We start from the raw sequence: 21,066 nt of genomic DNA on the forward strand, positions 1-21,066 counted from the left end.
GGTGTTTGCTGAGCCAAGCATGATGGAAGTCTGCAGATGGGCCCTGAATAACACACTATAGCCCCGCCTCACCTTCAGCCAGGATGCCGGGAAAGTGACCACAGCCCCACCAGGCCACTATTCAAAACACCTTGAAAGGAAAAAGAACCTGAAAGGATTTTCATATTTGCTTTTAGGAGATAAAGGAATTGAGCTCAGTTGCTTCCTTGCTTCTTGTCTGTCAGCTTGGTAGCTGGAGGGGAATAGGAGGACTGGCCAGGGAGGCTCCTGCAGCAGCTGCCATAGTCAAAACGTAGCATGAACTTTGGTTCTGAGCCATGGGCATGTCCCACAGGCAGCTGTTGCAGAGTTAAATCTCTAGTTCCGGTCAGCTCTGTTCTTTAGCATGTAGTTACTTGCAGTGTGCATCTCCTCATTTGGGGAAGACTAACCAGCTAATGTAGGAACTCTTCTGCCATGCATGCTAGGGAAGGGGAGATTCCCCACTGGAAGGACACCACTTCATCATGTAAGCTGTACATAGAGGACACAGGGAACAAGGGTAACAGAGAGATGAACTGTGGTTTGACCCAATTAGCCTGCAGAAATGCCCCTAAACTTCCCTTCTCCTGAGATTTGGTTCTTCCTAGGCTGAACCAGAATAGCGGAGGGAGGTGTTACCCAGGCAGACACAGAAAAAAAGGTATTCAGGAAGCTGTACAGTCTTTTCATAAAAAGGCTCCCAGCTCCTGAAAGGTACCCAAGGAAGCTTATCTTTTTAACATTATTCAGAAATATTGCAGCAACAGCAAAAACTAAGTAGCTACATGTAGGTATTCTGAGATTTTGAGCAAGTGCCAAATGTCCTACCTCAGCAGAGTTGGTGCCGGGATGAACCAGCTCTCGAAAGCATCAGAGTTGGGGGATGGAGCCATCAGGCCGGACTGACAGGTACCTGCTCTGGGTGTGCAACTATGCCCTAAGCAAGTTCGAGAGGAGCCACTCTGGGCATGAGGGAACCTTCCTTCTGGATCTTCCCCTGATCTTTAACTTGTGGTTCAACTGAGTCTCCAGGTTTCCTCTGGTCTGGATTTGATCAGTAAATGAATGCTGGCTTAGTTACATTAAAGAGAGGAAGGCTGGGATGAGGCCCCCCTCTGAGTTTCTAACCAGTAACTGGAGTTTGAGTACTGAATCAGAGTAACTGGGTCTTGGACTTCAAAGGCCGCGGTGGTTTTCATTCGTTGCCAGCTCAGTTCTTGCAAAGGTGAGACTATATATATATATATATATATATATATATATATATATCTCAGAAGCTACATTTTTAAAGTCAATGTTAAAAATGAAATTTTTAATGAAATTTTAATTTTAAATTAAAATTTAGATTTTTAACTACAAAAAAGAGGTCTCCAGACCTTGTTGTTTATTGTCTGATAGTATCAAAATGGTTAAGTAACCACGACTCCAAGAAGCCCTTTGGAAAAGGATGGTGTCATCTCTGCATTCCAAGTAGGTCATGAATGGTACACAACAACAGGCATTGTTAGTGGTATAAAAACTCAGTTTTTCTCAATCATTTAATAAAGTTAAGGTCTGAAGAATCAAAAGGCAAACTTCTTTTAGATAAGTAGAACCATGGCATATTCTTAGAGTTGAGCACGCCTTTTGCAAGAACTTTAGCAGGATGAGGCGGTGAACATATGGGAACATCATATTATCACCAAAGATAACTTATTATGGTCTTTCTTTGTGCCCTGATAACCTTCCCAGAGTTGCTGAAGTGAGGACTTAGCCCACAGAGTATCCTGCTGCCCCTAGACCCATCCTGAAAACAGATATCATTGGGAGGATGCTGCCAGCAGTTACAACTGCTATGACAAACCCACCCTTTTGCTGCTAGGAACTGAGGACGAGCCTTAGGAAGGACCTTCTCTGAATTCTTACTCTCATTTCTTGGAAGACACAAAGGTTGTCTGAACTTAGGTAGACAGAACCAACCACCAGTTTAGCTGTGTGCTTGCACTGAGCCCAAGAACCAGTGGCATTGGTTTCTGATGCCAGCTTATGGCACCACTGACACTGCACCCCTGTCCTGTAATACTGTTGGGATGCAGATGCACAGCAGGATCTCCTACCACTGGAGTTGTGCCCTGGTTATACCCCAAGCCCCAAGGAAGAGAAGGCACAGAGTCAGCAGAGGCCAGTGTGCTGCACAGGCAGGTGTTGCTGCCGGACTCCTGGGCTGCCAGGTGTCAGGTGAGACCAGCGCATTTGGCACTGACTCATTGCTTGAAGTTCGTTGAGATGTCTCAATAATGGGGTTGCTTTCTTGGTTCTTTAATAGACCTTTCCATGTTTAGGGACATGGATATATCAGAGCAGGGATAAGCAGGGGGAGCTAGTAAAAGCCACAAACACTTAATGGACTCCTGTTTTCAAGCTGCCAGTTAGTAAGCATGGCTTACCTGTTTGGAGGTTCCTTTGTGTGTAGTTCATGAATGTGCATGAAGGTAATGAGGAAGCTGTGACCCCAGACCAACAAATAAAACTCTAACCTGTGAGAATGTGCCTATTTCATGTATTTTTTAAGCCAAATGTCTGCATGCCATCAAGACACTCAGGAGGAAAGCTCAAAACCTCTGATTGCCTTGAGACGGGCTGCTTGTGTCAGACTCCTTACAACTAGCTATGAATCTTCCCCTCCATGACTGAGCTACCCACCTTCATAATTTCATTGCCCAAACATTACCTCTTAATTTGCTTCTGTACCATGAAGCAAAATAGATTATTTCTTTTTGAATATAGAGATTATGAATGAGTCTCTACTTTTTAAAAGAGGCATCTTGAGATTTTTGTTTTCATATGTTGTCCCCCAGGTGGCACATTGCAAGTATAACTATGCAAACAATTCAAGCTAAACAAAGAAAAGAGAGGGAAGGAGACCTGAATTAACCAGACCATCCAATAATGATGAGTTACGATTCTTTGTTGCTTTGATTCCAGTGACACTGTACTCATGGTTTAATGAGATGCCCTCATGTGGAAGGTAAAGGAAGACAAAACCATGAGTATTAGATATTAAGGCAATGGCAGAGATACACTGAGGTTTTTCCAAATTTTCATCTAGCTCTCGAAGGAGACTTTGTTTTGTGACTGCTGATGGGACTACTTCCAAATATTTGCCAATGAAAAACCAAAGATCCATTCAGTGTCCCAGTATCTCAGATGCACAACTAACCATCCTCTACACAGAAGACTGGCTAGAATTTCAGTCCCAGTCTCTTCATCATTTCTATTCCCTGGATGAGTGAGAATAATCCTGAACATTATTTGCATGGCTCTTACGTAGCAGCCTCCAAATAACCACATTCTGTAGGGGAGTTTTGGAAGGCAGCAGTGGTTGCAGCATCATCTGTATGATAAAGGATCATGACTTCATACAGTAGTACACATTAGGTAGGAGAGCCATTTCTCTCATTCATTCAGATGTTGAAATGAGTGAGGCATATAGGTTTTGCTATAAATAAAGTCATATGTGGAAATATATACCTATATAGAAACACATATATAGATGTGTAACATGAAAAGCCAGTGTCTATTTTCTCCTTCACTGGTTCACCTTAAACTGAGGTCCAGATTCCTTTTCCTCCTATACCTCTCGTCCTATGGAGACAGCTGGTCCTGCTGAACTGGATATTTGTTTTCAGTCAAGGTTTGAGGCTTGTGCAGCTGTTCCTGGCCCAGACTTTACCTGAACTGCAGGGTTTGGCAGGCGCACAGTCTCAAGGTTTGACGTTAGAGAGAGCCCTGCTCCTCGCTAGTGCCCTGGCCAGCTGTTCACACACGGTGTTGTTCTTCCCACTTTAGCTCACTTCAGCTCCTCATACTGATGCCCCAGGGTTGTTGCTTCCATTTTTTTTTCATTCAGTATCTGTGTGCCTCAATGATCTTTTTTCCCCACCTTCATTTTTCTTTCTTCAGCAGCATCTGCTAGCTCGTCTACCCCTGTTCCATTGTCTCCACCAGATAGTGAGTATCATTTTCTTCATCCATCTCTCTGCAGGTCACTTTCCACCAGCCACAGTTTGTTTTGCCTAATGTTATCTCCTTCACCAGGTGATAATTCAACTCAGTTGGCGGAAAGCAGCGTCGGGTTTTAGAGGAGCAGTTGAGAAGAGAAACAGGCATAGGGCTTCTCAGATCCATGAGGGGCAGCCTTCCCTGAAGGAGAGGCGAGGGAAAAGCATTGCTCTGGATAGAAAACCCTGCAGGCAGGATCCCCAAGGCGGCCGCCCTGGGGCCAGCCCTGTCCTCAGGATTCTGAGTGGGCTGGATCAAAGCTCGTATTTGGAGAAGCCAAAGGAATTGACCAAGAAAAATGTCTCCTCTGCACGGTCATAGAAAATGTGTTGGAATGTTTTGTTTTTACCCTTCATTTTAATTGGCACAGTTGGATACAGACATTGAAATTAGATAGGGAGGCCTGTAGCTTTCGCTTTATCCATAAATGCATACTTTTCTTGTAAATATTTGTGGGAAAATAAACAGTGTCTGGCAGTGTCTGGCAGATGTGCCTGGCAGTAGGCGCTTAGGCAAATCATTTAACCCTTCACAAGTGAGCCTTGTTTATCTCCTCTGTAAAATAGGATGAGTAGTCACCCATGTCCCGCCACCCTAAAGAAAATCACAAACATTTTCATGTTTATCATGCTCTGCTTTACCCACATGGGATCATTACCACCAAGCCAGCAGTAATGTCAGCTGGTCGCTCTCAGATTTCATCATCCTGGCTAAGCCTTGCTCATTTCTGATCTAATTAATGTTGCTATCCTGTCCTTCTGTGTGCCTGAATGTGCAGGAGTAGAAGGGGCTCCAGGCCTGCCACTGTTTGGAGTGTTGAACCTAGCTTTCCAGGGAGGAATAGCAAAGTAAGACCACAGCTCAGTAAGACACAGGATGTAATGCCAGCATCTGCCCAGAGTGGCAGACAGCAGCAAATGGGCAGGCAGGGTGGTGCCGCCTGGCTGGCTTTATTCTCCTTGATATATCAGAAGCCCCTGTGGTTTGGACTCAGACTCAGGAGGTGACTCAAGCCTCAAGCTCAGAAGCCCTCTGTCACCATCTGTTGACTCAGAAGCATGCCCACCATCCCATGCAGTGCTTTTCCAGGCACCGTCCTGTAGCAGACGGAGTTCAGGCTTTGGAAGTAGACAGACCTGGGTTCAAATCACAGCTCCACTTCTTCCACCTGAAGCTCCATAACCTAGGATAAGTCGCTAAGCCTCCCCAAATCTCAGATTTCTTACCTCTAAGGTGAAGGATGGATTCCACTTACCTTTTCAGTGTTTGTGAAAATTAAAGATTAAATGTGAAGAACACAAAACATACTGCTCAGAATTTAGCAGCTGGAATTAATAGTAAGAATAAATGAGAGTTATGTTATCTCTTGCTGCATGAAAGTCATTTGTCAGCAAAATCTCTGATCATCTCTTTTAAATATGTATATTAAGAGTCTTTTAAATATGTATATTAAGGCCCAGCATGGTGGCTCAGGCCTGTAATCCCAGCACTTTGAGAGGGCCAGGCGGGTGGATTGCTTGAGGCCAGGAGTTCAAGACCAGTCTGGGCAACCTTGTCTCTACTAAAAATACAAAAATTAGCCAGGCGTGGTGGCATGTGCCTGTAATCCCAGTTACTTGGGAGGCTGAGGCAGGAGAATTGTTTGAACCCAGGAGATGGAGGTTGTAATGAGACAAGATCGCACCATTGCACTCCAGCCTGGTGACAGAGCAAGACTCCATCTCAAAATAATAAATAATATATATATTAATATTGGTAGAAAAGAGAGAGAATACCTCCTTCACCATCTTTATAATGATGCCTACATATGTATAATATATACTCACCCATGTATATATACATATATAGCTATGAGTTTAATTTATCTCCATTCTCTCCTTCACCTTTCTGTGCCTTTTCTGTCTGTCATGTTTCCATAGCAACTTGGCCTCTTCCTGCCCTTGCAACCACAGAACCAGCTAGTGAGTACAGGGCTGAGTTGCTCTCGGCCAGACCTCTGATCGCTTGTTGTAGAGCCGACTTCTAGATTACAGCGCTGCCTGTTGTTTTCCCTTTTATTAAAAGCAACAGTTGTGAATGCATGAAGGCTCCTAGCCTGGTGTGGTTTCCTAAGCATGCCGTCTGCTTGGCCAAGAGAGCAAACCAAGCATCAGCAAAAGAACGGGGTTGATTATTGGAAGAATACTCCGTGCATGAGGAGGCCTTTCCAAATCGACTCTCTAGTTAAAAATAGCCAAGGATTAGGCAAACGCTAAGGACACAAAAGAACAGCATCTCCTTCCCGGCTTTCGCTTTGCTGTCCCTCCTTCTGAAATACACACGCTCATGCGCGTGTTAATTTAGCAGTAGCAAAAAGACTGAGAGCGAGGGAAGGAATAGGAGAAAATGGCTGCTTGAGGAAAGGGAGAGGGTGATGCCGAGAAGGAAGGAGCCGCTGCTTCCTGACAGCATGTCCGGCTTTGTCTCCCCGTACGCAGAGCACAGGGGAAGGAGAGAGCTCCTTCCTGCTGTCTCCTTTCAGGCTCCCGCCTCAGTGCTAGAAAAATGATGGGCAGAAAAAGCCTAATCCAGGCTCCCCCTGGGTTGAGAGTCCAGATGAAAGTGCTGGAATTTATCTCTTGACAATAGAGTCAAGAGCCAGACTGTATCCTCTTTTTTCACCGTAGAAAACATTGCACAGAATCACTGCTGTAACATGTTCCAAGCTGGTCTTTATAATGCTCTAATGAAGTAAGATGTGTGTGGATGACCTGAATCCCCTGAAGAATCCATATGAGTATGCATGCATGTTCATAGTGTTCAAGCATCAAAGCTGTGTGGGAGTTTTAGATTTTATAATATTTCTGGTTGCACAGAAAAAAATGGCATACATCCCATCAAGCAGAACAAGAAGGCAGAAAGCAGGTATGCAAAGTATAACTCCAGCTCCCCGGGCCAAGCTTTCCAATACATAATTGAACAGAGAAGAAAAGAGTTTCCTGGTTCTGTGTGTTGCATGAAATGGTTCTTTTTTTTTCTACTGCAGAACACAGCTAAGGGTCTGCTTTCTTGGTGTTCCCTCCGTGTGTGTGCTGCGATGAATTTTAATTCCTGATGCTTTTGAGGTTTCATTTTGTCAGCAGAGCAGAGCCGGTGACAACAGGCTGTGCTCGCATGGGTTTAATTCAGATTATGAGGGGGTTTTTTTACATTTGGAAAAGGAATGCAGCTAACAGCCCCTTTTCTTATTCTACAGTGTCACTTCTGTCCTTTTTCAGCCTGGTGCAATGTGTGTCCAGGCACAGTAGGAGAAAGCTATATAATGTATTTGTACAACTGTGTCATATTTCAGGTGGCTCACTGTAGGTTGGTGCTCTCTGTTAGTGAAACACAATCTTGGTTCCAGATTTTGCCTGAAGAAGGAATTAGGTGTCTCTCCCCTGACATGTCTTTAATTTTTAAACATCAGACATTTCTGCCCACAGACAAAATGCTTAGTTATGACATCCAAAGGGAAGAAAGTTTGAGTCATTTTATTTTGAACCACTTGACTACTGACCCAAATTGTAGGTCCCAGTGGATACTGAGATAAAGGAAAGATGCTCACAATTGGGCAGCAGCCTGAGTTTAGCATGAACATATTTCTCACTAGTAAGATGAAATGTGGCACATGTGAATTGCAGTGGAACTAATAGCAGAGTAGCTATCAGCATGTGAATATCCATCGATCATCAATCCATCAGTGGGGTTGAAAATACATATCTCCCAGTTTTGCTTCTGTGTGTGTGTGTGTGTGTGTGTGTGTGTGTGTGTGTGGACCCATTTATAATTATGAGGGAATAAAGGTATTCTAAATAAAACCAAAGGAGCAATTGCTTAGTTGTATATAATCCCTGCAAGGCCCCTTTGGTAGGAAGGTGCCTGAATCTGTGTAATGCCAGACAATAAGAAAGAAGCACACATTCTGTCAGCTCACGGTGGCAAGCGAAGAGGTAGCCTGGTTAAAGCATTTCTCTCAGGTTATTTTTAACCAGCGGTGTTCTTTACACAGAAAGGTGTCTTCATCTCCCTTCTTTGCCCTTCTCCCTCAGCCTCAATTGGCAATGGCCAAAACTTTCCCTGGCCTCTTAAATTTAAGGTCAGAAACCCAAAATGCCTTTTAACAAGTCGAGATCACTCAGTCACAACATAGGACCAAAAGGAATGCTTAAGAAAAGTGTTTTTTTTTTTTCATTGTAAATCTCAAATTTATGTCTTATCAGTGCAACCACAATTCTAAAGATATAACTTTAACCACAACAGGTTGGGTGCCGTGGCTCAAGCCTATAATCCCAGCACTTTGGGAGGCTGAGGTGGAAGGATCACTTGAGCCCAGCAGGGCCAACAGGGCGAAACCCCCATCTCTACAAAAAATAGAAAAATTAGCTGGGTATAGTGGCACATGCCTGCAGTCCCAGCCATTCAGGAGGCTGAGGCAGAAAGATTGCTTGAGCCCTGGAGGTCAAGGCTGGAGTGAGCTATCTTCATGCCACTGCACTGCAGCCTGAGTGATGAAATGAGACCATTTCAAAACAAAAAACTTTAACCACAAATGGCCCAAACATTTGCTTAATGTCAAACTCTCAGCATGTTGGGCCAAAGGTACAGTTTCTGCTGTTTAGTGTCAACACAGCCATTGTCTCAACCATCAGAAGGAAACCCATTCCCTAGTCTGCACTGGCCTCTTCCTTTATATGGGTCTTGACTTTAGGGAGGCTCACCGAGGTCTCAGGAATAATATGGGTTTGTGGAGAAAGAAGTGAGATAAGATCCTCAAAGCCACCATCTCTGGCATGCATCCACCCAGCCTCATTCAGCCCATGCTCCCCTCCTCCTTATGCCATAGGAAACATGAAATGACTCTTCTTAATTTAATACAATCTTTTGTTCTTCTAGGGCACACAGTCTTCAGCTTAAGACTCTCAGGACTTTTCCTTGATGACCCATATTCTGTTTCATTGCCCTTGTTTCCCAAGGATGCTGAGACATTTCTGGAATCTGTGGATAATAACTTGCTTTTTTCTTTTCCTTTAACAGTCTCCTGGATTGACTTTGACATCTGGGTCCTGACAGCAACACCTCCCCATTTCAAAACAAGTTTACATGCTCCTGATGTGGTATTAATATGTAGTGTTGCAGCCGTAGCTAATGCTTATTGGTGTTGTTAACCAAATGCTCTTTATGATTTATTATTCTTCTATTTCTGGGCAGTTTCACTGCCCTCCCAATGTTTCCTATATATGCTGCTAATTTAATTTGATTTCTCCTTTTATTTAGTCTGTGATTTTGTTGTTGATTTTTCTCCCTGCCCATTGTTTACATCAGTTTTTAATTTTTTTGTATTTTCCATGTGACCTTCTCCACTTTCCTTTCAACCAATATCATGTGCGTGCGTATCATGTGACTTTGTCATGTGGCTTGCATGGTGCTGATGATGTCGTCCACGCTGGTGAACAGAAGGTAAAAGTCTTTGTTCTGATTAGTGAAATAAATCTGGGACCACAGCCTGGCACATAGGGCACACTCATTTCTTCCTGTCTCAGATTTCCTAAGCAAAGCCATTTGAGAGATTTCCTCTTGTTCTCAATTCACATCCAGAATTCATCATTCCTTGCAAACTTGACATGACGATTTGGTATCATGACAACTTTTGGTTTGGTATTTTGCTTCAAGAAATTTGGTCACACAAACTGTTCTCTACAGTCAACCCACATTAGCCACAGCACAGTTTGCAAACTTGAATTTTTACCAGATGGTTCATAAAAATTATTTCCTAGAAAGGTGTTTGGCAAATTAGCTTGATAGCATTGTTATTTAGCTTCATCCAGTAGTTCTAAACACCATAGTTGTTCTAAAATGAGTCACACTCTACAACCTTGAAATGCTACAGAGTGAAATATATCAATTGCAAAGGTTGTATTTGTTCAAAACCCAGTGAGAGTGCTTCATAAAATTCATGCACATTGAGGACTTTCTGAAATAAGAGATTTAAGAATTTGGATTAGAGCAGTTTGGCTGTGATTACCGAGGTGTCACTTTTTAAGAGTGGCCCTCCCCCAGGGAGGGGGAGAAAATCAAAGCAAAAGTCACTTGGCAATTACCATGAATGGAGATCTCCGTGTAATCAAGAAACACATGATTGACCCTTGCAGCAAAGGAAATAAAATTATAGCCTAATTAAGTGCATAGCGGTGACAAAATAGTTAATATTGTGACTGTCACAACCTTGTTAAAACATTTCTCGCTTACCAGAAGGAGAGAAGGAAGCCTCTGCTCACAGCTTCCCTCACTAAAATCAAACACCTATTCAGAACCTGCCCTTTGAGTCATATGCATTCAGTTTTCTCCTAACTGAAATGTTTTGCTTCCAATCACACCCTGAGACATTGGCTACATGGATCACGAAAGCAAAACTAACTCCAATAACCCCCTGGTGTGCCCGTGCATGCAAGGGGTCCCTGTTTGACCTCACTTCTCTGAGAACTGATTGGGCGACATCCACACAGACAAACCGTCAACAGCTGGTCTCGCATGTCCTTTGTTCCTGGTCTGCTCTTGTGTTTCGTTCTCCTCCTGTGTGTTAGCCCTGTGTACCTTCCCTCTCGTTCACCCTCCACATTTCCCATCTCTGAGCCCCTCAGCTTTATAGGGATGTCAGCTTGGCCCCAATGTAGTCCCATTTACAGCCAGACTCCTGGACTTGCCTATGAGCCATCCTCATTTCCAAAAAGGCGATATTGGGTATGTACATTGTATGAAATAAGGTGGGAATGTCCCAGAAGCAGAAGGACATCTGATGCAGTCCACACCAATAAATTGGGCTTACCTTTAAAAATCATCTGAATATGCAGGTCTTAGGGCAGAGAATATAGACAGCTTAAGATTTTCTAAACTACAAGTCCCACCCAAAATATGGTATTTTCATGATTTCCCAAAGGTTGACCATCAGCAAGACTGGATATTTTTCAGACTTAAGATGACTGTTCAGTAGCTGATGTTCTGGAAAAAGATCTGGGCCTTCACCATGAAATCTTAAATGTGAGCAGTTACTGGATGTTGAATTTGAAACCTATTCATTTCTTTTTTTAAAACAAGCTTGGTCATTTCTGTGCAATGCTATAATTCAGAACGAAACAAAGCACAATGTTAATAAGGTAGACACTAATTCATTCCTCTAAAGAGAGATCTCTTCCAGACATTTTAAGCCAGGGCAAGAAATGTTTAAAGATGTTTTCTGCAGTTGCCGTAGAAACACTCCTTAGCAGTCATCTTGGCTGTTGGTAAAAAATGTGGCCGGTACCAAAAAAAAAAAAAAAAATCACTGACAGCCTTAGAGAATTCCAAAGCTATGATTACCCCCTCCTGGAACCATGTCCTCATCCATGACAGACCCTCTCCTGCCATCTGCAAGGGGGCAAGCTGAAGACTTATTCAGATGAGCCCCGCACGCAGCAGGAATTGTCCTTTAACAATAAAATTTAAGAGAGTGAAGAGGTCAGGGCCAATAAAATCCATGGAGGAGAGCAACACAGCTTAGTTAAGGACAGTTATCACCTCCTCTCCCTGGGTATTAGCAAAGATTTAAGCTGAATTGGGCCTCAATGAGAAAAGTGAGAATAAGCTGGGGGGTGAGGGGGGAGCTTTCTGCTGTCAGTGGGTTGTACACCCAACAGTTGGTGACATCTGATGTTCCCTGTCCACCTTGTACCCCCTCAAAAAAAGAAAACTGCCTGGGATATGCATAACCTAAGCTGGATGCTCCATCTACCCTGAGTTCAGTGGGACAGCGTTTACAGAATCCAGCAGCACTGCGTGAAGTGTGGCGACTCAGAAGGAGAAGGGAGGTTATAACAGGGATTGAGCCCTATCCTTTATGGTTACTTGGCTCCTGAGCCTACAGGGCTTGGCCTGTAGAGGATTGTGACAGATAAGCTTAGACACCTGTCCCAGAAAAGAAGAAGTGAGGATGCAAACTTTGATTTCTAAGGTCATGGCATCATGTCACTGCAGGGCTTCCTCCAATGACTCCACGGAGCCGTGGCTTTGTCCACCAGCTACTGAGGACTCTGTGTAAATGGGACTCCCCACCAGCAGCATGTGTGAGATGAGAAGCCCCCTGCACCCCTCTGTCCATGTGCTGCATGTCTGAGCATGGCTCCCTCCCCAGCCATTCATAATGATATTTTTTTTCTTTAGCTACTGACACTGACTCGTACTAGGAAACGCTGATTCTGATGAGCTAAGCTCTTTAACACCCACTCTTCCTTCTTAGATTGAAAACATCACTAACCACCCCTTCCACTCCCTCCTTTATTTTTTTACAGCTGTGTGTCTGGATTGCCACGATCTCTGGCAGGTCGACACAGACTTTTCACCAGGGTTTCTGCTCTAATTGCCTTTATCTCTAAGGATTCCCTGCACTGGAGGTTCCTAGGGTAGAGAGTCAGTGGGAAGGGGCTGAAGAAAAAGGCAGTGAGGTGTGTCAGCCCGAATCCTGTGGGCAGGGACTGTGGGCTGCTGCTGGCCTTGGAAACTGCCAGTTCCCTTAGGGTCACCAGTATGGGGGCTGAAACTCCCCAGGAGCCACATTCTTCATAACCAATCTAATGTCCATGAAATAGAGTTGAAGATGGGCACGAGCCCCCTTGTGGCCTTGGAGGCAGGAGACGAGTTAACTGTTGATGATAGCAGTTATTTCTGTCATAACTTCCTCAGCCTGGATCAGCCCCATAACCACAAGCCATACCTTCCTGGTCATATTTTCTTTTTAGGATGATGAAACAAAGATAATTGATCAATTAATCTGTTGGTGTTTTCATGACACCCGCGAGAAGGGAACTGGTATTTTTGTGGTTCAGTCTGTCAGAGCTCATTGGTTGCTGTTTAATTTGTACCTCGTGCTGCCATTTGCCACCGCACCCCAACACATACTCTCACATTCATAATTCCTCAGGAAACTGGTGCTGGAAAGGATTTACAGACCAGATGCCTTAGTGAGTGTGGCTGCGGGGAGCTCAGCATCCTTGCTCTGCAAGCTGGGAACCGGCCGTGCCCACACTCACTCATTGTGTATCCCGAGGCTCCCTGGAGCTAGGAACTAGGATGGCAAAGATTCTGGTCACTCAGGCACAAGCAAAGCCTTAAAGCTGAAGAGAAAAGCGTTCGGGGAAAAACAAAACAAAACTTTACCCCAAAAGCTTGATCCAGCAGGAACAATGCCTAAGACAAATTAATACCCACTCTTACACTGCCCGGCTGTTCTTTGGGACTGTCCGAAAGCCACTCGGCATCCCTAGAATAGCCAGGTAGGTTACCAAAAGAGGCGCCAGGGAGAGACATGAGGATCCAAGAATGTATGCAACATAGATCACATCCGATTCTTTTGTTTGTCGTAGAGGGCTAAGCGCCTTGTTTCAGGAAAGACAATCAGTGGTCTAATAACGCTAAATCCTGATTCCCTCAGATAATTTGCTGATCCCCTAAGGATCAGCCACATTTCTAACCTCTGGTTGTAATTGTAATGTTTCTGACTTGGAAAAAGTAAATAGGCTTCATATTTGAATAGCTAAATCATACATTTTGGACTTTTCAAAAACTAAGTGTAAAAAGGTATATATATAGCACAAGTTTCAAATTGCTTGGAAGAAATAATCAACCAAAGGAGACAGGAGTTATGATAAACAAAATGAACAGTATTTTTAAAACTAGACAGTCTTATTTGATAGGAAAAGTAAAAGATTGTAATGCAAGCCCCACATTTATCACAGGTTTACGCTCAGACACCTGAAACTTTGTGCAGATCTCTATGAGAGAGAAAACAAAGTAGATGAATAGAGAACACAGATGGAGGGCTTTTTGTTTTGTTTTGTTTCTTTTGAGGCTGAGTCTCGCTGTCACCCAGGCTGGAGTGCAGTGGTGCGATCTCTGCTCACTGCAACCTCCACCTCCCGTGCTCAAGCAATTCTCCTGCCACCATGCCAGACGCGTGCCACCATGCCCAGCTAATTTTTTTATTTTTTAGTAGAGATGGGGTTTCACCATGTAGGCCAGGCTGGTCTTGAACTCCTGACCTCAGGTGATCCACCCACCTCAGCCTCCCAAAGTGCTGGGATTACAGGCATGAGCCATTGTGCCCAGCCCCAGATAGAGGCTTTCTTGAGGATGCCTGTTTGGCACCCCAGCCTTTCATTCAGAAGACACAGCTAACTCTTGGTGCTTGGGCTCCTTTGAGTGAGAAATAGAATATTGTTTTCCTGCTAAAATTCACCAATGCTGTCCAAGTACCCTGGATTTGCTATAATTTTTGTTGTGGAATTCAGATATCCAGTGGAGTTTTCTAACTCCTGGGGCTTCTGCTGATGAGAGGAAGGGCATGAAGCTGATTCAGATTTAAGGGTACAGTAGCAGAGTAATTACAAACAGAGAACCTGCAATCGGCATGGCCAGAAATATACATTTCAATTATGGTTTCTAAGGGAGAATTTCATAGGACCTGCCTATGATATATCTGACTATATGTGGCCTCTATGGTACGTTCTTTCTTTCTTGGGTTCATGATTCACATCCTGCTAGAAAATACCAGAACTGCACAATACTTTATATTTGTTATTGGCAAAGTTTCTTTTTAATGTTCCGTTGGTGTAGTCTTTACATAATACATTTTGGGGGGAACATTTGACTCATGGCTAAAGCGAAACTCCAAGGGTATAATTAACCCCAGGGGTCTTCTGGGAGCAACCTGCCGATTGCTGCTGAATCACAAACCAACATTTACAAATAATTACAATATTGGTTTTACTGAACTTACTCATAATGATTTCAATCAGGGCAGCCATCTCAGAACACAGTGCACATCAGGACTCTCTCAGGCATTTCTTCTGCTAATGTGCTCGATAAAGCAGTCAGCCTCCTGAATGGCAAGGCCCCTTTTCTCCCACCACAGCCCCTCCCTCATCAGGCTTTGTGTAGAAAGCCTAAGGAAGTTTCTCTAACCCTATTTCTAATCTTTAAGAGAATTTGCTGACAGTGAACACTGGAAGATAAGACACTTGATGAAACAATTGCTCTTTCCATATTTTCATGTACTCACAGCAAGTTACAGAGCCACCAAGTCGGTCAAAATCTCTGTGATATTAGTTGAATACGATCTTCCTGTAGAAATACTGTCATAGGCTCGGTGCAGGGGCTCACACCTGTAATCCCAGTACTTTGGGAGGCCAAGGTGAGAGGATAGCTTGAGCCTAGAAGTTCAAGACCAGCCTCAGTAACATAGTGAGACCCCATCTCTACAAAAAATTAGCCGAGTGTGGTGGCATGTGCCTGTGGTCCTAGCTACTCCAGAGGCTGTGGTGAGCGAATCGCTTGAGTCATGGAGATTAAGACTGCAGTGAGCTATGATTGTGCCACTGCACTTCAGCTTGGGTGACAGAGCAAGACCCTGTCTCAAAAAAAAAAGGTCGTAGAAAGCATTATGTGTCCGTCCAAGAGCCTCATCATCTTTTAAAAGAATTAATCATAACTTAGTTTTTTCATTTGGCAAACAAAATGGTGTCTTATTTACCTTTGAGACTTCAGTGCCTAATAGACTACCTGGGACCTAGTAGATAGTACACATCTGTTGAATAAATCATAGGTAAAGCACTCTAAATAATAAACCTAAATATTATTTCATTTTATTTTTGAGACAAGGTCGCACTCTGTCACCCAGGCTGGAGTGCAGTGGCATGATCTTGGCTCACTGCAACCTCTGCCTCCCGGGTTCAAGTGGTTCTCGTGCCTCAGCCTCTTGAGTAGCTGGGATTACAGGCACATGCCACCACGCCCAGCTTTTTTCTTTTTTTTTTTGGTAGAGACAGAGTTTCACTATGTTGGCCAGGCTGGTCACAAAATCCTAACCACAAGTGATCCACCCGCCTTAGCCTCCTGAAGTCCTAGGATTACAGGCGTGAGCCACCGTGCCCAGCCAATATTATTATTTAATATAAAATGCTCTAAATTCTAAGAGAAAATAATACACACATATCAGAGTACTGTGATAGATAAAATGATACAAATTATAGTGTTCTATGTCAAATGTGTTCTAACTATGGTATAGATTTTGATGGCTTTTCTCCGATTCAAATTACATTTTTTCTGAAACAAATCTAAAGAAAAGAGAGTACTTTCATCAGGGAAGTTGGTTTCCGCAGGATTCCCTAGAGAGATTTTTATTCTTAGGTCTTTGAAGAGACTTGGGGGTCTCTTTTCAAAGATAAAACTTTTGAGATAACTTTTTCAACATTTTAAAGCAAAAAGTTGACAACTTTCTGCCTTAGAGATGTGAAATTGTTGACCTTGGAGTGCATCTCCCTAAAATTGGCTGAAAGTCGTGTATTTTGTGTTCTGTTTCCCACAATGTCATGAGAAACAGCCCAGGTGTAGTTGGTAGTCCGTACTAGTGCAGTGGCTGTCACTGTTTCACATGACAGCAGAGCTGGAAGGAGCCCTAAACAGCATCCAATTCAGGGCCCATATTTTGTAAATGTGGAATGAAACTTGATCGAGGCAACAGACCCCCCATGGTGCGGAGTTCAGAGACAGTGTTTTGCAGGATTGATTCAGCCTTGAAAACTCACACTGCTCAATTTCAAGAGGAACTAATTAGGAATGTGCAGCCAGGGAAGCCCCAGTGGACTGATCCCTAAAAGAGGGCCTTGGGAGAAGGACGCAGTCCTTGACTAGTGGGTGTGTTGGAAGGGCCACTGATGCTGCCTATAAAAATCCCCTCCAGGCTAGGGCAGGTAGACCATTCAGCACAGAGTCAGTGTCATGATTCTAAGTGAACAATGTTAAAATAATTTGTTCATTTGCAGTAGGTCTAGGGTCATCAACCATTCCAGTTTGCCTGGGACTGAAGGGTTTCCCAGGATGTTGAACTTGCAGTGCTAAAACCTGGAATGTTCCAGGCTAACCGGGATGAGTTGGTCACCCCAATTTAATCAGAGAATACAATTTGTAAAGTTCTCCTGTGTCTCCTTCTATTTGTTCAGCATTTCTGAATCTACACAGAACTCCTGCCCTGGTCTAAAATCTATGCCACTTTGAGTCGCTTTTTAGTGCTAGATATCTATAATGATGTAGACATAACTGATGTATTATCTAGGACTTGGGACAGTCCAAAGGAATTTGGAAAGCCTAAATACCTTGACATGTCTAAACCAAATTTCTACCTATTTTCCACTGAATAGTTGTGGCCCAGGGCTAGATAGTGGCTTTAAAACAGGACAGGTCTTTGCCTGAAGTCCATTCATCTTTTTATTCCTGTTTTTATTTGTCCTTAATTATTGATCTAAGGAAACAAATAATAAGCACAACTTTTCCTAAATATCCTCCAGACATTGTGCATCCTTCTTGTTGTAGCTTTTAATCTATGCCTGTTACTGCTACTTCTCAAACCAAAATGTGCACACAGATCACTGGAAGGATCTTGTTACAGGTCTAAAAAGCGCCCAGGTGATCAGCATGCTGCTGGCCCTACGATGATAAGTAGTGGGCTCTTCCTTAGCCTTCTCTCTGGTTCCTCCTCGTATCAAAGGAAGGTGGTTCCCAGAGTAGCTGAATGAGAAGTGAGGCGTGACTCTCGCTGTGCCTGTAGCCGTCTCATAAATGGCCAGTGGTGTAGTTTTAGGTGGTTAGATCCAATCCCTGGTGACAAGCCGTTTTGTGGCTCTTCTGTCACACATCTGTGATTCTGTTTTCCAGAGAGCAAGCCAGAGTGACCCACCCAGAAGGTAACTGTTTTGTAGCCTCTCCAAGTTTTCTCCCTGAGGTTATGAAATAGATGCAGAGATAGCTCCTCACAGAAGTGCAGGATTCCCCAGTGTGTTAAATCTTTTAACTTTGTATGAGACGTCCTCTCACCTTATTACTTTCAGCATATATTAATGCAATTGTTTCTTTTAAAGTAAATGAGTGTCTTACTCACTGGAGAACCATCCTAGCCCTAGCAGTTTGTCACATGCAAGTTCATCTTCCTTCTCGACCTTGGATTCACAGTGCTACAAGCTGAGTGTATACTGCAAATCAAGAAACAACTGTTTTTCTGTTGAGAAATGCTAAAGACATTTTTCTCTCTCTCCTCTCACAAAGAAAAAGACTGCACTCATTGTTACTTTAACACATTAAAGTCTTGAGAATTAGCACTCACTCATTTGAACCATTAGTGGATACTTACAGGAAACTTGCATAAGAGCCGTAAGGATACTTACAAAAAACTTGGCCTGGGGCAAGTTGTGATTTATTTAATCACAACCGGAAACTTCTTGTTTTTTAAACGAATCTAAGTAATAAAATGTCGTTCATGAAAAGCCAGTCCCAAGAATGCAGCATTATTTACTCCCACTAGAGATCAGGCCTCCTAGTCCCAGGGGTGAGTGATGTGTCCCGGCAAGAAACTGGGCTGTTTTACAAAATAATTTTATAGGTGGGAGTTTCCTACTCAAACACTTCTATTTTCTCCTATTTCAGGCTGTTCCTCAAGATGTGTCAGGCTTATAAAAATTAAATCTTCAGTTGTAAGACCAGCTAAAAGGAAACATAAGTACCAGTGAGACGGGGGGGGGGGGGGGGGGGGGGGGGGAAAGCCTATTCCTAAAATGGTGAAAGGACCCTGCTCACAGGAAGGCTATTTACCAGAACATTCCCAAGAGGCACTCTCAGTTTGGGCTCAGTCTGAGGCATCTACCTGGAATTCAGTTTTATATTTATTGCTTTTTAACCATTTGAATTTCTGAGAAAGCAAGAAAAGTGTCCAGCCCCACCCTGTCACTCCATCCCATTCGGATGAGTTGGATTTTCATTCTGTGGATGAGAATTTCATGTGAATTAACTGGCTGTTTCAGGGGAACCCAGTGCACCTAAGCTCGAAGGGCAGATGGGAGAGGATGGAAACTCTATTAAAGTGAACCTGATCAAGCAGGATGACGGCGGCTCCCCCATCAGACACTATCTGGTCAGGTACCGAGCGGTGAGTGGCCTCCTTCTCAGACTTCACCAGAACCCTGCAACCCTGACACCCAGCTTGCTAGGGAAACAACAGGGGCAGCCCACGGGGCAGGGGTGGGATGGGGTCTTATTCTGTGTCTGGCAGGTGGCCCATGGGCCCTGGCCATGGCTTAAAATCCCAAGACAGCCCTACAGCTATTAGGTCATGTTCACACTGGGTCCATTTGGAAACCTCATAGATGACTGTGGTGGTGACAAACCCATACCATGGTTGATTTTTCTGTGTCTTGAACTTTTCTACAAAGTTATTTTGCCATTATCTAGTACTTCTTGTAAATGCCATACTAATATATAAGAATCACTACCTTGGATAACATGAGTATTGTAGGCCAGGCACCTGCACCTCACTGTGATCACATGCATTTTCTCTGCACAAGAACCCTGTACAGTAGGTCTTACCATTATCCCCTCTTTACAGATGAAGTAAATGGGTGTACAGCAGTCAATAACTGCTGGATCTCACGCAGCTGGGTGAGGCAGTTTGAACCCAAGCCTGACTGAGAGGCTAGGCTCTCCCCACTGCCCGAGGCTGCCTAAGGTCCTCAAACAATGCCAGTTCCCTCACCAGCCCTTCACCTGGCCACCTGAGCTGTCCTAATCCTGCTAACAGCAAGTTGGCTCTAAGCCATCTTCTCCTGGTTTGCTCACCACCCACTTAAGATTCCCCTCATTCCACCTTTTATCACAACCCCCACGCTGAAAATCACCCTTTCCATTTTGGTTTTAGAATGACACTTGGTCATCTTCAACTATAACCAATGGCTGAGAGATTTAGAGGCCACATCTGAGCACTGAGAATAACCTCTTGCTGGGGTTTCGTAGTAGAGAAAAGAATGAACCAGGGAGCAGTTTCCTTTCTTCACATAGCCCCAAGGAAAACTTTTTCTGGGAAGCTGAGTTACTTCCTCTCTGCCTTGTGATCAGCTCCTGTGGAAGTGATAGGTCTTTAACTAGCTAGCCTTCTGGCAAGTCGGTTCAGCACAAAGCCCCGCAGGCATACTTCTCAGCTGCAGAGGCCTTGTTCCCACTTAATTTGTAAGCAGATGTGAGCTGAAATAGTAGGAAAGGCCTGTCACTGCCCTGAGGCACAGTCCAGAGATCCCAGTGAATGAGAGGTCCCCATGGCTTCCTCACTGCCAAGTAGGGTGCAAGGATTAGGCAGGTGGCCCCCAATATACCCCTGGAAGCAGAGATGTGGTAGGCTGGGATGCCTTTCCAATGGTTATCCTGATGTGGCCCCGTGGACAGAACATAGGTTTTAGAGCCAGACAGACATGGCATCCAATTCTAGCTTTACTACTTATTCTGGAAGAATAGGTCACCTAATCTTTCAGAACTTCAATTTCTCCGTCTGTAAAATGGGGATAAAATAGCTTATTGAGTTGTTATAAAGATGCATTATAATATATGCAAAGAACCTGAAATGCACCTGACACTTGGAAACCTTTATAAATGGTCACTATGGTTACTGGTAAGAGGCAGGCTCAGGCTGGAACCATCTCCCGTATGACATCTCCAACCATGTCGGATGTCAGTTCGTCTGAGGAGCCACTGTGGCTGCAGCAGGCAGCTCTGCATTAGAAAGACACAGCTGGGCACAACGCTGAAATATGTTAGATTTCAACAACCGTAACCACCCTCTCTCACTTCAAAACCTCATTCATGTTTGCTAAATATTATAATTTTATATTATAGATAAGTATAATATAACATTTTCTCTAGATTCTGGTTGTCTCTTGTATAATGATGTTTGCCAAGGAAGACAGAGAAATGAAGAGGAAAGATACCGGAATTGCTTTGTTTTCAATGAAAGTGGGGCCACATAGTGATATATACACATCCTAGCTTACAGCATAGCCAGACTGGTTAGACTCTAATGAAACTAGAATTCCCCTTCCAGCACTACTGGCATTTGCCCATACAGCATGAGCACTGTCACATTCC

At 43.8% G+C, this 21,066-nt stretch overlaps 1 protein-coding gene across 30 annotated transcripts in view; it reads left to right on the plus strand.

Annotated features, from left to right (window-relative positions):
- Positions 1-21,066, plus strand: part of NCAM1 (neural cell adhesion molecule 1) — a 314,951-nt gene that overhangs the window by 273,728 nt on the left and 20,157 nt on the right. For all 30 annotated transcript variants that reach the window (XM_057299245.2, XM_034933682.3, XM_057299246.2 and 27 more), the window contains one exon: positions 18,960-19,084. In XM_057299245.2, the coding sequence (XP_057155228.1) occupies positions 18,960-19,084 (125 nt within the window). The remainder of the gene's footprint in view (positions 1-18,959; positions 19,085-21,066) is intronic.

The sequence above is a fragment of the Pan paniscus genome, chromosome 9 (assembly GCF_029289425.2).
Source record: "Pan paniscus chromosome 9, NHGRI_mPanPan1-v2.0_pri, whole genome shotgun sequence".
Classification (NCBI taxonomy): domain Eukaryota; kingdom Metazoa; phylum Chordata; class Mammalia; order Primates; family Hominidae; genus Pan; species Pan paniscus.